At 43.9% G+C, this 15783-nt stretch overlaps 1 protein-coding gene across 2 annotated transcripts in view; it reads left to right on the top strand.

Annotated features, from left to right (window-relative positions):
• Positions 1-15233, top strand: part of INTS9 (integrator complex subunit 9) — a 123797-nt gene extending 108564 nt beyond the window's left edge. For both annotated transcript variants that reach the window (XM_061199464.1, XM_061199465.1), the window contains 3 exons: positions 11675-11773; positions 12476-12613; positions 14535-15233. In XM_061199464.1, coding sequence (XP_061055447.1) covers positions 11675-11773; positions 12476-12613; positions 14535-14711 — 414 coding nt within the window. In that variant the 3' untranslated portion in view covers positions 14712-15233. The remainder of the gene's footprint in view (positions 1-11674; positions 11774-12475; positions 12614-14534) is intronic.
• Positions 15234-15783: the final 550 nt, after the last annotated feature.

Genomic DNA, 15783 nt, shown 5'->3' with positions numbered 1-15783 from the left:
CCAGCAGTGGCTTTCTTTGGGGTTTGTATCACACGTGGATGAACCAAAGCACATCGACCCTTAAGCAAGTAACTGGGAAGAGAGGTGGGATTTTCAGAACCTCCGCATTTTTCCAGTAATGAAGTAACAGCTGTCAACATCCGGCCTGCTGGAGCACTGCTTATATTAAAGCTTAATGTGTGTGGGAGGCCAGGGCACAGGCCATAGCGTGGAGAACAGGTAAGCCAGTGTCAGCTCTGTCCCTAACCGCCTGAGGGTGTGGGTTTCCTCGTCCCTCCTGGACCCCATTTATGAGTGAGGGCCAAGTTTCACCGAGTTCAGAGATAGATGGAGGAGATGAGAGTAACCAAAAAGTAAGGAAAGTAAACTTTGATTACTATTTGCATGCATTTTAGTATAACTTAAAGATTTTATTCACTGAAGTCTACATATTTTTTAGTTCTATGATATCTGAGCTTGTTTTAATAGGGAAAAAAGGTAAAAAGCATGTCGTGCATGTGGGACAGCTGAGGTGGGTTGCGCCTGAGTGACGGGTGTGGGGAGGGGCAGTGGGAAGCGTGTGGCCCAGCTGCCGCAGTGACGGTGTGCCGGGCTCTGAGGACACTGCTTCTGGCTTCCTGTTGCCTCCGGAGACGCTTGAACGTGTTTTTAGCAAACAGGAAAAAGAAGTAGGAAAACTTAAAAGCAGTGTCCCCTGATTCTCTCTGGAGCTCAGCAGAGTAGCCAGATCTTGGACTTGGAAGGCTAAGCCCCTGAATGTTTCCCATTTCCAAGACCCTAACAAAGGCTGGTGGTGGAACAAGGCCAGGTGCCATCAATGGGGACCCAGTGTCCAGTACATTCAGTCCTTTCCACAGTTAACCTGAGTTGTTCTTTTTTAAATTAAGAGCAATAGACAGGGGCTTCCCTGGTGGCACAGTGGTTTAGAATCCACCTGCCAATGCAGGGGACATGGGTTTGAGCCCTGGTCCAGGAAGATCCCACATGCCACGGAGCAGCTAAGCCCGTGCGCCACAACTACTGAGCCCGTGTGTGCCACAACTACTGAGCCCGCGTGCCACAACTACTGAAGCCCGCACGCCTAGAGCCTGTGCTCCACAACAAGAGAAGCCACCGCAATGAGAGGCCCGTGCACCGCAACAAAGAGTAGCCCCCACTCGCTGCAACTAGAGAAGGCCCGCGCACAGCAACAAAGACCCAGTGCAGCCAAAAATAAATAAATAAATTTATTTTTTTTTAAACTAGAGCAATAGACAAACGAGATCCAAACAAATTTCCATAACTAATTTAGATAAAATTGATTCAGCAAGATAAAACTAGCAAGACTTGTTTGCTAGATAAAACTAGCAAGTGGTCGTGTTTTTCACTAAGACACATAGAAGTACATGATCGTTCACATTTCACATCCATTTTCATTTCACTCTTGGTTCCTGGGGAGGGAGCCATCATAGCACGTGTCCCCTCAGCAAACAGCATGTGGCCGGATCGAGGGGGCAGAAGAGCTGCCTGTGAGCCCAGGCTGGAGAGGTGAAGTGGGGAAAGTTATAAAGGTGATTTTTTTAAAGGGACAGTTTATCGCTTATTGGTAAGCAATAAACTGGTGGAGAGATATGTATGGTTCCTCAGGTTGACTGCTTTGAGCGTCATTGGGACGTTTGTGGTCTGCTAGTTCTTTAAAAGGAAAATAGCCATTTTTCGTTGGAGCTTGTGAGAGCAGCGGCTCACACCCTGGTATCTTGGCTCAGCAGCTGACTTGCATTTCTCTCTGATAACAGCTCCTTCACAAGAGAGGTGGCCAGGGCTACCTGTGTCAGGAGTTTCCTCCCGACCTTAGTACACCTGACAGTGAGCACAGAGCTGGCCTCTCCTCTGCTCCTCCCTTTGAGGCCACGTCCTACCGAGACCCAAGAGAATGAGGAAAGTTCTTTCAGCTCTGAATTCCAGGTTATCCTTTCTCCATATTTCATTGGCCCAGCCCTTTGGCTCCCCCATTTAATTGTACTGCAAATAATAAGTTTATTGAGCTGTCACTATGGGCCAGGATCTGTACTCAGCACTTTCCATGGACTGTCTCACCCATCTTATGAGATAGGTACACTTACTCAATTAGACCTGGTCTTTTCCATCCCTGAAGAAACCTAGGTGATCACTAATATGTGCCCTTTGTGCCCCAAAGGTCATTCCTAACATATGTCACAGATTTTGTCCTTTAAGTGAGTAGAGCCCCCAGTTGATCTGTGGCGATGGGGCACCCAGCCCACGGCCTTCCCGTGGGGATCGCAGTGCGGAGCTCCGTGTAATCCGTCACCAGCCGCAGCAGCCCTGGGAACTCGTTAGAAGTGCAGGTTCTCCAGCCCCACCTCAGACCTGCTGAATCAACACTCCAGGGTGAGGCCCAGCAGTCTGGGTTTCAGCCAGCCCTCCATGTGAGCCGATGCTTGCTAAAATTTGAGGACCGCTGGTGTAAGAGACCTATTTCATATGTGCCAGTTTTCAATACAAAAGGCAAAAAGAAGGCAGAATGTTGAGTTTTTAAAGACAGTAACAAAATTACTAGCCATCTACAAAGAAACAGTCTTACTAATAAGCTTCTGGCATTTCCCATGCCCAAGTTTATCCTCACCGTGATTAAACAGTCCACGTTAAGCTTGTCTGTTCCCATTTTAAATTACCAAAATAAAAGATAAATCTACCTCTTTTATACCTTCTGACACTGAGCCAGAGAAGGAAGGGATTGGCTTTGGGGAGTGCACAGCACGCTGTTCTGTCTGTCATGAAGCTCCTCCCTCAGGTCCAGTGGGAGTAGACCAGCAGCCTTGACCCTGAGACCTGCCCCACGCCCACCTGTGTGTCACTGCTGGTCTCTGGGGGACCACCTCCGTCTTCCTGTAGGTCGGCCAGGGCTCTTTTTGACCAGCTGTCCTCCTGAAGCCTCCTGCTAGAACGTTGAAATAATTGCTCTTTGCTTTAGACTTCCAGTTGCCTAACCCATGAGGTTAATATTGCCTGTGTTGGAATTTTTTGTTTCATTTTAGTAGTTTGGCATTGATGATGGATTTTTTTTTTTTTTTTTGATTGGGAGGGAGAGATGAAAGCAAGTTCCCCTCCAAAAAGGGGCCAAGTTTTTGTTTTGTGGTTTGTAGCAAAGAAGTGGCACTAACCATCCCCACTTGTATGGGTTGTTTAATGTGTTTTTATGATCATGCTTTTCATTTTCTCTGCATTTTGCTCATCTCAAAGTGAAAGGCTCTGACCCAGTGTCTTTGCGTTATTTTTGTCTGGTATTTACCTTCTGGCCAAGGTCTTACTTACAGTGGCTGGGCTTGAAGGCTTAGGGTTAGATTCCAGTACTCTAAGCCAGCAGTCCTCAAACTTTTTGGTCTCAAGACTTCTTAAAAATTAGAACCCCAGAGAGCTTTTGTGTATTTGGGTTATATCTATTGATATTTGCTATAATAGAAGTTAAAACTAAGACATTTTAAAAATATTTAATTCTTAAATGAATAATTAATGAATTATTAAATAAAAAATAATATAAACCCATTAGATGTTAACATAACTAAAAGATTTTTTTTTAATTTTCATTTATTTTTGGCTGCATTGGGTCTTCGTTGCTGCGCGCAGGCTTTCTCTATAGTGGCGGAGAGCGGGGGCTACTCTTCATTGCGGTGCATGCACTTCTCATTGTGGTGGCTTCTCTTTGTTGTGAAGCACGGGCTCTAGATGCGTGGGCTTCAGTAGTTGCAGCACGCGGGCTCAGTAGTTGTGGCTCGCAGGCTTAGTTGCTCCACTGGCATGTAGGATCTTCCCAGATCAGGGACCAAACCCGTGTCCCCTGCATTGGCAGGCAGATTCTTAACTACTGAGCTACCAGGGAAGTCCCTAAAAGGTCTTTTTTGAAAAATGTTTCAAAAAAAAAAGAAGAAGGGCACTGTTTTATGTTAGCAAATCTCTTTAACGTCTGCCTGTGGAAGACGACTGGATTCTCCTGTCCCCTTTTGCTTTCAGTCTGTTGTGATATACATGTCATGTAGCCTCTAGAAAATTCTAGTGAACCCTTGTGAGAGAATGAAAGTGAAAAGGCAAAACATCTTATTATTAATGACAATCAGATTGACCTCGATGCTGCAAAAGAGCCTCAGGAGCCGCAGGGGTCTCTGCCACCACACCTGAGAACCAGTGCTCTGGATGGTCTTCTTTTGTTTTTAAGGCCCCTCAGGCTTCTCAAGCTTTTATGTTTATGACTCTGTCGTAAGATTCATTTTTCAATAAAAATAAGCTTGTTCATTCTAGAAAACTTGGAAAATAAGGGAGAAAAAAGGATAAAGACAAAAAAAATCAGTCCTAATCCCAATACCAGACGTAATTACTGTCCAGTTTTTTTGTATTTGCTTTGTGTGTTCACTCTGTGTGTGTGTGTTTGAATCATACCTCGTATAATATCTTTGTAAAGTAACAGTATATTGTCATTAAAGATATTTCAAAAGCATCTTAGGTATATAATGGTCTATCATAAATGCATCGTAATTTAACTGTTCCTTTACTGGTGGACATTTATTATTTCTGCTTTTTCAAACTATAAATAATACTTTGAGAAACATTCTTTTACATAAATCTTTATATGTGGAATGTAGATATAGAACTAAAAGTATCATTTGGTTTTGCCTGGGAAATGCATGTGGGAGATGAAGGGGTTAAAATCTGCTGCTGTTCTTTAGGTTTTGCTACTACTAATGGATGCTTGTTTCTCCCCCAAATGAAAGTGTGTCCTCTGCAGCTTCCTTGTAAATCCTCCCTCTTTGCCCCTGTAAATGCAAAGTGGGAGAGCTGACGTCAGTCCTCATGGGCCTGCGCTAATAGAAAACTTCTGTTTCTGGGGTGGCAGGTGGATGCATCCTCCTTCCCAGAGGTGTCTGGCTGAGTCGTCTCGTGGGCTCTAGGTAGACTTCCCTTGTGGCAGAGCTGCCACTTCAGAGAGTCTTCTTGGAGATAGAATTTATTCCTGGGGCTGCCCAGGGAGAGTCTCTCACCTGCTTGGTTCCCACAGTGCTATCTGCAAACCTCCCAAGCCAATTCTTTGGCTTTAAAGTTCTGCCAGACAACTGACCTTTGATCCTTTGATGGGAACAATACAGTGTAGGAAGGAAAAGAATATTTATGGATGGACATTGTCAGGAGCTCAGAGCACACACGCATCTCAGTGGGAACATTTCACACTGGTTTCATATGTTTTCTCTTTTTTTCCCTTTCTTTTTTTTTTTTTTAAATTGAAGTATAATTGACCTACTGCTGTGTTAGTTCCTGGTGCACAATATAATGATTTAATGTTTCTATACATTACAAAATGATCACCATACTAAGTCTAGTTACCATCTGTTACCATATGAATTTATTACAATATTACTGACTGTATTCCCTGTAATGTACATTTCATCCCTGTGAATCAGTCTCTCTTATCTATTTCACTCATCCCCTCACCCCTTCCCCTCTGGCAACCACCTGTTTGTTCTCTGTATCTATGAGTGTATTTCTTTTTTTTTTTTTAATGTTTGTTCATTTGTTTTTTAGATTCCGCATATAAGTGAAATCATGGTATTTGTTATATTATTTCACTTAGCATAATACCCTCTAGGTCTATCCATGTTGTCACAAGTGGCAAGATTCCATTCTTTTTTTATGGCTAAGCAATATCCCACTGCATACACACACACACACACACACACACACATACACACCACATCTTTATCCATTCATCTGTCAGTGGACACTTAGGTTGCTTCCATATCTTGGCTATTGTAAATAATGCTACAGTGAACATAGGGGTGCATATATCTTTTCAAATTAGTGTTTTGTTTTCTTTGGGTAAATACCCAAAAGTGGAATTGCTGGATCATATGGTAGTTCTATTTTTAATTTTTTGAGGAACCTCCACACTGTTTTCCATAGCAGCTACACTAATTTACAATCCCACCAATAGTGCACAAGTGTTCCCTTTTCTCTACATCCTCGCCAACACTTGTTATTTGTTGTCTTTTTGATAATAGCTATTCTGACAGGTATGAGGTGATACCTCATTATGGTTTCAATTTCCACTTGCCTGATGATTAGTGATGTTGAGCATCTTTTCATGTGTCTGTTGGCCATCTGTATGTCTTCTTTGGGAAAATGCCTATTCAGGTCTTCTGCCAATTTTTCAGTCAGGTTGTTTGGGGTTTTTTTATGTTGAGTTATATGAGTTCTTTGTATATTTTGGATATTAACCCTTATCTGATATATTGTTTACAAATATCTTCTCCCATTCAGTAGGCAGCCTTTTTGTATTGTTGATAGTATCCTTCACTGTGCAAAAGCTTTTTGTTTGATGTTGTCCCATTTGTTTATTTTTGCTTTTGAATCCCTTGTCTGAGGAGACATCCAAAAAAAAAAATTTGATAAAAGACCGCCGTCAAAGAGCATATTGCCTATGTTTTCTTCTAGGAGTTTTGTGGTTTAAGGTCTTAGATTTAAGTCTTTAATCTATTTTGAGTTTAGTTTTTATATGGTATGAGACATGAGACTTTTGCATGTGGTTGTTCAGTTTTCCCAGTAACATTTATTGAAGAGGCTGTCTTTTCCCCATTGTATATTCTTGCCTCCTTTATCATATATTAAGTGACCATATAAGCATGTGTTTATTTCTGGGCTCTCTATTCTGTTCCATTAACCTGTATGTCTGTTTTTGTACCAACGCCATTTTGTTTTAATTACTGTAGCTTTGTAGTATAGTTGAAACTCAGGGAGTGTGATACCTCGGGCTTTGTTCTTCTTTCTCAAGATTGTTTTGGCTATTTGGTGTTTTTTGTGTTTCCATATAAATTTTAGAATTATTTGTTCTAGTTCTGTAAAAAATGCCATTGGTATTTTTATAGAGTTTGCATTGAATCTGTAGATTGCCTTGGGAAGTATGGTTATTTTAACAGTATTCTTCCAATCCATGAGCACAGTATATCTTTCCATTCGTTTCTGTTGTCATCAATTTCTTTCATCAGTGTCTTAGAATGTTCCAAGTATAGGTCTTTTACCTCCTTGGTTAGATTTATTCCATGGTGTTTTATTCTTCTTGATGCAGCTGCAAATGGGATTGTTTTCCTAATTCCTCTTTCAGATAGTTTGTTGATAGTGTATGGAAATGCAGCAGATTTCTGTATATTGATTTTGTATCCTGCAACCTTTCTGAATTCATTTATTAGTTCTAATAGTTTGGTTGTGTCTTTAAGATTTTCTATATATAGTATCATGTCATCTGCCAACAGTGACAGTTTTACTTCTTCCTTTCCAATTTGGATTCCTTTTATTTCTTTTTCTTTCTGATTGCTGTGGCTAGGACTTCCAGTACTATGTTGAATAACAGTGTCGAGAGTGGGCATCCTTGTACTGTTCCTTATCCTGGAGGAAATGCTTTCAGCTTTTCACCATTGAGTATGATGTTAGCTGTGTGCTTGTCATATATGGCCTTTAGTATGTTCCCTCTATACCCACTTTCTTAAGAGTTTTTATCATGATTGGATGTTGAATTTGGTCAAAAGCTTTTTCTGAGTCTATTAAGATGATCATGTGATTTTTATTCTTCTGCTTGTTAATGTGGTGTATCATGTTGACTGTTTCATGAATATACCCATTCTTGCATCCCTGGGCTAAATCCCACTTGATCGTGGTATATGATCCTTTTAATGTATTGTTGAATTCGGTTTGCTAATATTTTATTGAGACTTTTTTCATCTATGTTCTTCAGTGATATTGGCCTGAGATTTTCTTTTTTGTGTGCTGTCTTTGTCTGGTTTGGGTATCAGGGTGATGCTGGTCTTGTAGAATGAGTTTGGAAGCATTCCTTCCTCTTCAGTTTTTTGGAATGGTTTGAGAAGAATAAGTGTTAACTCTGATTTAAATTTTTGGTAGAATTCACCAGTGAAGCCAGCTGGTTCTGGACTTTTGTTTGTTATTACTGATTCAGTTTCATTACTGGTAATCGGTCTGTTCATATTTTCTATTTCTTCCTGATTTAGTCTTGGGAGATTGTACATTTCTAGCAATTTATCCATTTCTTATAGGTTTTCCATTTTATTGGCCTGTAATTGTTCATAGTAATCTCTTATGATCCTTTGTGTTTCTGTGGTGTCAGTTTTAACTTCCCCTCTTTCATTTCTGGTTTTATTTGTTTGGTCCCTCTCTCTCTTTTCTTGATGATTCTGACTAAAGGTATATCAATTTTGTTTTTCTTTTCAAAGAAGTAGCTCTTAGTTTCATTGCTTTAGAATTTCTTCTAACTTTGGGTTTTGTTTTTTCTTTTTCTAGTTCCTGTAGGGATAAGATTAGCTTGTTTGAGATTTTTCTTGTTTCCTGAGGTAGGCTTGTTTCACTGTAAGCTTCCGTCTTAGAACTGCCTTTGCTGCTTCCCATAGATTTTGAATTGTTGTGTTTACATTTTTATTTGTCTCCAGGTATTTTTTAAATTCTTCTTTGGTTTCTTCATTGATGCACTGGTTGTTGAGGAGCATATTGCATAGCCTCCATGTGTTTTGTGTTTTTTGAAGTTTTTTTCATGTAGTTGATTTCTAGTTTCATAGTGTGGTTGGAAAAGATGCTTGACATGATTTCAGTCTTCTTAAATCTACTGAGACTTGTTTAGTGGCCTAGCATGTGATCTATCATGGAGAATGTTCCATGTGCACTTGAAAAGAATGTATATTCTGCTGCTTTTGGCTGGAATGTTTTATATATATATATATATATATATATATATATATATATATATATATATATATATATATGCCATTTGGTCTAATGTGTCATTTAAGACCAGTGTTTCCTTATTGATTTTATGTCTAGATGATCTATTCAATGATGTGAGTGGGGTGTTAAAAGTCTCTTAATATTATTGTATTGCTTTCGGTTTCTCCCTTTAAGTCCATTAATGTTTGCTTTATAGATCTTGGTGCTTCTGTGTTAGGTGCATATACATTTATGTTAACATCTTCTTCCTGGATTGACCTGTTTATCATTATGTAATGCCCTTCTTTTATTACAGTCTTTGTTTTAAAGTCTGTTTTGTCTGAGTATAGCTTTTCATTTCATAGAATATCTCTTTCCATCCCTTCACCTTCAGTCTGTGTCTGTCCTTATTTCTGAAATGAGTCTCTTGTAGGCCACATGTAGATGGGCCTTATTTTTTAATCCATTCAGTACTCTATGTCTTTTGAGTGGCAAATTCAGCCCATTTACATTTAAAATCATTATTTTATAGGTATGTACTTATTGCCATTTTCTTAATTATTTTCTGGTTGCTTTCGTAGTACTTTTGGAAAAGTTAGCTAATAGTCTTATGGGAGTTCCTTTGTATGTAACTAGTTGCTTTTCCCTTGCTGCTTTTAAGATTCTTTAATTTTTGCCATTTCAATTACAGTATGTCTTGGTGTGGACCTCTTTGGATTCATCTTATTTGGGACTCTCTGGGCCTGCATGTGTTTCGTTTCCCAGGTTAGGGAAGTTTTCAGTTATTATCTCTTCAAACAGTTCTCTGCCCCTTTCTCTATTCTCCTTTTAAGTTCCCTATTATGTGAATGTTAGTGCACTTGATATTGTCCCAGAAGTCTCTTAAACGATTTTCTTTTCTCTTTTCTTTTTTCTGTTCAGCTTGGGTGATTTCTACTACTCTGTCTTCTAGTGCGCTGATCTGTTCCTTTGTGTCAACTAATCTACTCTTGATTTCTTCCAGTGTATTTTTTGTTTCAGTTACTGTGTTCTTCAGCACTGGTTCTTCTTTTTATTTTCTAACGCTTTATTAAAAACTTCTAACGTCTCACTGTGTTCATCCATTCTTCTCCCAAGTTCATTGAGCATCTTTATGATCATTACCTTCAACTTATCAGATCGATTGCCTGTCTCCCCTTTGCTCAGTTCTTCTGGGGTTTTGTCTTATTCCTTTTTTTTTGTAACATATTCCTCAGTCTCCTCATTTTGCCTAATTCTGTTTTTATTTCTGCGTGTTAGGTAGGTTGGTTACATTTCCCAATCTTGGAGAATTGGACTTTTGTAGGAGACGTCCTATGGGGCCCAGCAGCACACACCCCTCTGGTCACCAAATATATGCTCTAGGGTCACCCCCTTTGAGGGCTGCATGGGCCCTTCCATTGTGGTACAGCTGACTACCACAGGAACACTGGTAGGTGGGGCTGCCAGGTCACCTACCCAAGTGTGTGGGTCTTGACTCTACCATGTCTCTGCCCCACTCCTTCTCATTGTGACTCCTTCTTCATATCTTTAGTTGTGGAAGATTATTTTCTGCTAGTCTTCTGATCATTCTCATCTATGGTTGCTATATCTACAGTTGTAATTGTGGAGTGCCCATGGAGGAGGTGAGCTCAGGGTCTTCCTACTCTGCCATCTTGGCCACCCCCCGCCCCTGTTTTTTGGTTCATGAAGTAGTCCTCACATCCGTTTGCCAGTCATTTCAAATATCCTCACCTGCTTCCTCTGCCCATTTGATACTGATCTTCATGTTTACATAAATGGCATCTTGCATATTTGTTTTTTTATAAAGGAGGCTTGGATAGGTTGAGGTCTGCATGCGTTTAAGAACAGTAGTCAACTAAACTCGAGTGTTAGGGCCTCTCATAAGATCACACGTCACTGCTGGTGGCTGGGTCAGGGGACTCTGAAGTTGCAGAGGAGAAGGTGTACACATCAGACTCTGGTGTTAGAGAAAGAGATGGCCCACAGGTAAAAGCTGTGTATTTCACCTTTGGGAGAAGTCAGATTCCCAGGAATTAGACAGCTCACTCAGTCCAAATGCTGCTGTCCCTTCCCTTCCTGCCTGTCACTAGTCCCCTGGAGAAGTGACGAGGATGAAGGCAGAGGCTGGCATGGAAAGTCGGCACTTGGTGTATATTTTGAGTAAAGAGAAACCGTGTGTGTGTGTGTGTCTATACAAGAGTGTTAGGAGACCTGCAAGCTGGATAGAGGTTGTGCCAGGTCACACAGTGAGCTCTTGGCAGGGTGTTGGCATTTCATGGTGTGGCAGCTGACTAATGAAAGGGGTAGCAGAGGGGGCAGCACCCAGGTCCCAGCACGTGGTGGCACACGCCTGTGCTGGGTGACTCTGGAGTCTCAGGAGAAGCAGCGCAAAAGACATTGTACCTCAGAGCACTGGGTCAGCTAGTTCTCTTCCTCTTCTCAGCCCGTTTACCTGCTGCCACCACCCCCTTTTCCTCTGTCTGCTCTTCTCTCACCTCCTTTCTTCATCGCAGTTGATTGTGTGTGTGTGTGTGTGATGTATTTTTGATTAAAAATGATTGTTTTAAGTTTTTTACTTCTTAAAGTTATTTGGTCATTTTAGACTGCAGTAATGTAAATAAAAATTCAAAAGAAAACAAATAATGGTGAACACTAAAGGCTCAGTTTTGACATTTGACGTCTGGTACCGTTCCACCAGACTGGCAGGGGCACGTGGTGCTGCGGGCCTGCTGGCCAGGGTGACCCTGACCCTGGGCGTCACCATCTAATCCTGAGCCGTGCACGGGGGTGGCACTGCCGCCCAGTGTGGCCTCCTAGCCCCTGCCTCTGCACAGCACGGTGGCAGCACCCTCGTCCCCCCCCAGTTTACAGGGAGCCTGACTGAAAACCCTCTGTTTGCTCCCAGCTCGCGGACTCACTGGTACCCATGGAGATCAAGCCTGGCGTTTCCTTGGCAACCGTCTCGGCCGTGCTGCACACTAAAGATAACAAGCACGTTCTCCAGGTATTGTCGGGGAGGGTGAGGGCCCTGAAATACAGCGGACCTGCGGGAAGAACCCCGTGCAGGTGGGGGCCCTCCCCCCGGTGCCTCGCGCCTCACTTCATGGCACATGTGCGCTTTGGGGGCAGCTCTTTGGGTCCTTGTCTCTACCCCCCTGAGATAAACCCCTTTCAGGGTTGGGCTGTGTCACTGTTGTTCCTCCGCATCATGTGTCCATAGCAGCCACTTAAAGTGCGCTGGACCCCAGGCCAGGGCCTTACCGGGCGTTGTCTTATTTAATCCTCACAAAGTTCTCTTTACTATCACCGTCTAGAGGCCGTCTCTCTGCCCTTCATTTTCTTGACAGAAGGACTGTAGCCAGTCAGTCTGACCCCACAGCCAGTGTTCTCGGAGCTGCTGCCCCACCTGTGGTCACCGACACGGGTTATGAAGACCTTACGCAGACAGCACCGAATTCAGTCAATTGAAAATTAAGAACAGATTTTGATAAAAGGAAGATATCTTTGCCGAATAAGGTGTCGATTCTATGTGGACAGTTGGCTTTAGCTTGTGTGCATTATGTGGAAATCCAGCTGGAGCCCCAGCTGATGGTGACCCTGAACGCAGGCCCAGGGCCCTTCCAGGAAGCGGGTCCCGCGGGCCGGGTAGCTTCACTCAGGCTCCCGGGTGACTTCTTGACGAGATCCCTGTTTTCCTCCCGCCCAGCCCCCGCCCAGGCCCACCCAGCCCACAGGCGGCAAGAAGAGAAAGCGGGCCAGTGACGACATTCCAGACTGCAAGGTTTTGAAGCCTCTGCTGAGCGGCTCCATCCCCGTGGACCAGTTCGTGCAGACGCTGGAGAAGGTGAGCGGGTGGGTTGCGCCGTCTGAGGCACCGCCGTCCCGCTCTGTCCACGGCGGCCCCGCTCCCGGGAGCGCGTGCTGCTGCAGTTCGTCGTCTCCACCGTCTGCACCACTGGCCCTGCAGCATCTGCTTGCTCCTCGGTCATGGCGGGGACAGAACCAGGCAAGGGCCGCGGAGACTTAGAGGAGAGCGGGCCCCCCTTCCCCCCAGCCCCAGGCTGCCCCCCAACCCCACTTCTCGTGGGAACCAGACTGAGGAGGGGCCTTTCTTTCTTTGGGAAAGTAGCTGTGACAGATGGGGCAGGGGGACGGCCAGGAGAAAGAAGGGTCTGCCCCCTCTAGAGCCCCACTTTCCTATGAAAAGACCCCTTGCTGTCAGAGCCAGCATGGCCAGGTCAGAGGAGATACGAGTCTCGGGCGAGACTGGGGGGGCACAGGGGCCACTGATGCCAGATCCCCAGGCACTCAGGAAGCAGAGCCAGCGATTCCCAGACAGGGTGGGAGGAGAGAGAAGCAGGCAGTCATTGTGGAGGACGGTGGTCCCTGCACTGGCTCAGCAGCCATCCCGCCCCTTGTCCCTGGTGGCTGCTCCCCGCAAGGCACAGATTTCATGACTACAAGGAAAAAGAAAAAAATTAACCTGAAAAGATTTTGTAATTCTGGCTTTAGTCACAGGACTTCAGAGATCACTGTTTTGGCATCAGAATTATAGAATCCTTGATAGAAGAGAGGAGGAATTGGCTAAAGATAATATTGTTCGTGTTGCTTCTTGCAAGAAGAACTGCAACTATAGTAGATCATTACAGGAAAAGAGACTTTCTTCTGCTAAACTAGTTACTGCCTTTTGTCCAAACTAAATAACTCAGTCGCTGAGTTCTTTCAAATCTTTAAAGCTTTCTCTTTATTGGGAGTTGTTTTCTTCAGTAGTCGTTTAATTAATTTTCCCTGAAGGGAGGGCTTTCCCCGAGTTGTGTGGCTCTCCTGGCCCCTAGTGACATGGGGACACCCCGTGGGAATTACCCCAGGGAGCCCCATGTGCTGTGATCACACCAGTACCAGCTTCCTCCCGACCATGCTGCGCCCCCGGCCCTGCTGACGGGACTCACGCTTGACTTATTTCTTAAAATCTTGAAACAACTTGCTTTCCCAGAAAGACCTTGTTTAACTCTTCTGCCTGGGCGCCCGGGAGTTGACCCCTAGGCCCCGACCCTAGCTACTCCCCCCACCATTTCTGCCCCACCTCTTCCTGCAGGAGGAATATCCATGGCCGCCCCAAACTACACGTGAGATTTCCAGAGCCAAGTGTGGAGAATCTCCCTAGGTCACATTCATTACCTAGCCTGTGTCCTTTTCAGGCAAATTAGTCGCCTTTCCATTTCTTTTCTTCTTTCTCAACTTGACATCTGATGTGTAAGAAAATGCTGAGTTAGCATTGGAGGTGGCCCCGGAGAAGTATTTGATACGCTGCCTTATCTGTCTTCTCCCTTGGGAGGGATTTGCCATATCAAAAGGTCAGTGGTATCTTGCTGTGAAGAATGGCATTTTCCTGGGACAGGATGGAGCTTTTTTACCAGGGACCACAGGCATGGTATGGAGGCTGGTATGGAGCAGCCTGGCATCCCAGGCTCCCGAACTCAGGTGCTTAGATGTGCTCCTCAGATAAAAGCTTAAGCAGGTTGTAGGAATTGCGCTGTGTTTTGCATGAGATTTTGCATGTTTAGGGGCTTCAGTATGAATCCTGTTGCTGTAGGTAGGTCCTGTGATTAGTCTGTAGAATTGTACTGAGTGTCCAAAATGCCAGTTTCTAGGATGTTCAGTTTAGCCAATTCTAGGAAGCGTGATTTTAGAACTCTCAGTTGCTGAAATATCCTCCGGCTTTTCAGAGCCCCCACCATCCTCCTGTCCCTTTTCTTTTGGAGCAGCATGGCTTCAGCGATATTAAGGTGGAAGACACAGCCAAGGGCCATATCGTCCTGCTACAGGAAGCTGAGACGCTCATCCAGATCGAGGAAGATTCGACCCATATCATCTGCGACAATGACGAGATGCTCAGGGTACGGCTGCGGGACCTTGTCCTCAAATTCCTACAGAAGTTCTGAGTGGAACACGAAAGCCATCTCCACTTCCCTGAGACCCTGCTGCAGTCCTTCACTGTGGCTGCCCAGCACCCAGCGGAGGAAGGCCATGCAGCCTGGCAGGTCTCTGTGGTGTTGGTCTCTGGCTTGAGGGACATTCTCAGGAGTTACGGCCAGAATCTCCCGGTCTGGCTTCTTAGCACTGTTTCAGGCAAGAGCTTTCCCTTTAACCTTCAGGCTCGTCTTCTTCCCAGTCCTGCCTCTCTCGGGTAGCCAGGCAGGTGAGGCAACAAGCCGAGGAGAAGGCTGAGAGCTACAGCAGCTTTCCAGGAGGTTAATAGTGGAAGGAGAGGTAAAAAGATGAGGACTTGTGACCTGTTTTTCATGGTTTCACAGGCCTCGGGCAGGGGAACTAGTCTTTGTTTTATATTCTACAGTGCTGTACCTAATAAGAAAGATGATCCCCCAAAATTAGCAAAATGAACCCATCTATCTGTATTTTACAATGTGAGCTCATTTTGTTAATAAAACTTATTTTTTATAGAAGTAGCTGTGTTCTGTTGAACCTACAATTTATACAGCCATTTAGTATCTGAAAGAATATGAAAATATACAGAACTGAACTTAGAAAACACCACAGCAAATTTTAGTTTGGTGTGTGCATTAATATATTTCTTAAATTGTACGAACGGGTGCTTAACTTCATCTGAGCTGTGTCAGTATGAGAAACACCAGCACAGAGCGCTGACACCGACCTTGACCTTCTGGGGGAGGGCCTGAACCAGCGTCTCAGGCTCCACTCACAACCTCCGCTCACCACTGCCTCCCCCACAGATGATCAGGATTCTCCGCGTTCCTGAGCAGTAAACTCAGACGCCTGTGTTTGAAATAATGGAATTGCTTAAAACAGGTATTTACATCAACTCTGAGATAGCATCAGTTGTAACACACATGCCAATTTTGCAAGTATTAAAATGTGGGGAGTAGCATACAAGTCTTAGAACTGGCCAGCATTGGAAGTAGATGCTTACCATCTTTTCGGACCAGTTGAAATTCAGTCGGAAGTCAGTCCAACCTGGCCAGCAGCAAAGCATCA

Source organism: Eubalaena glacialis, chromosome 9 (assembly GCF_028564815.1).
Source record: "Eubalaena glacialis isolate mEubGla1 chromosome 9, mEubGla1.1.hap2.+ XY, whole genome shotgun sequence".
NCBI classification, from domain to species: domain Eukaryota; kingdom Metazoa; phylum Chordata; class Mammalia; order Artiodactyla; family Balaenidae; genus Eubalaena; species Eubalaena glacialis.
The sequence above is the reverse complement of the archived record's forward strand: the minus strand, read 5'-3'. Positions and strand labels throughout refer to the sequence as shown.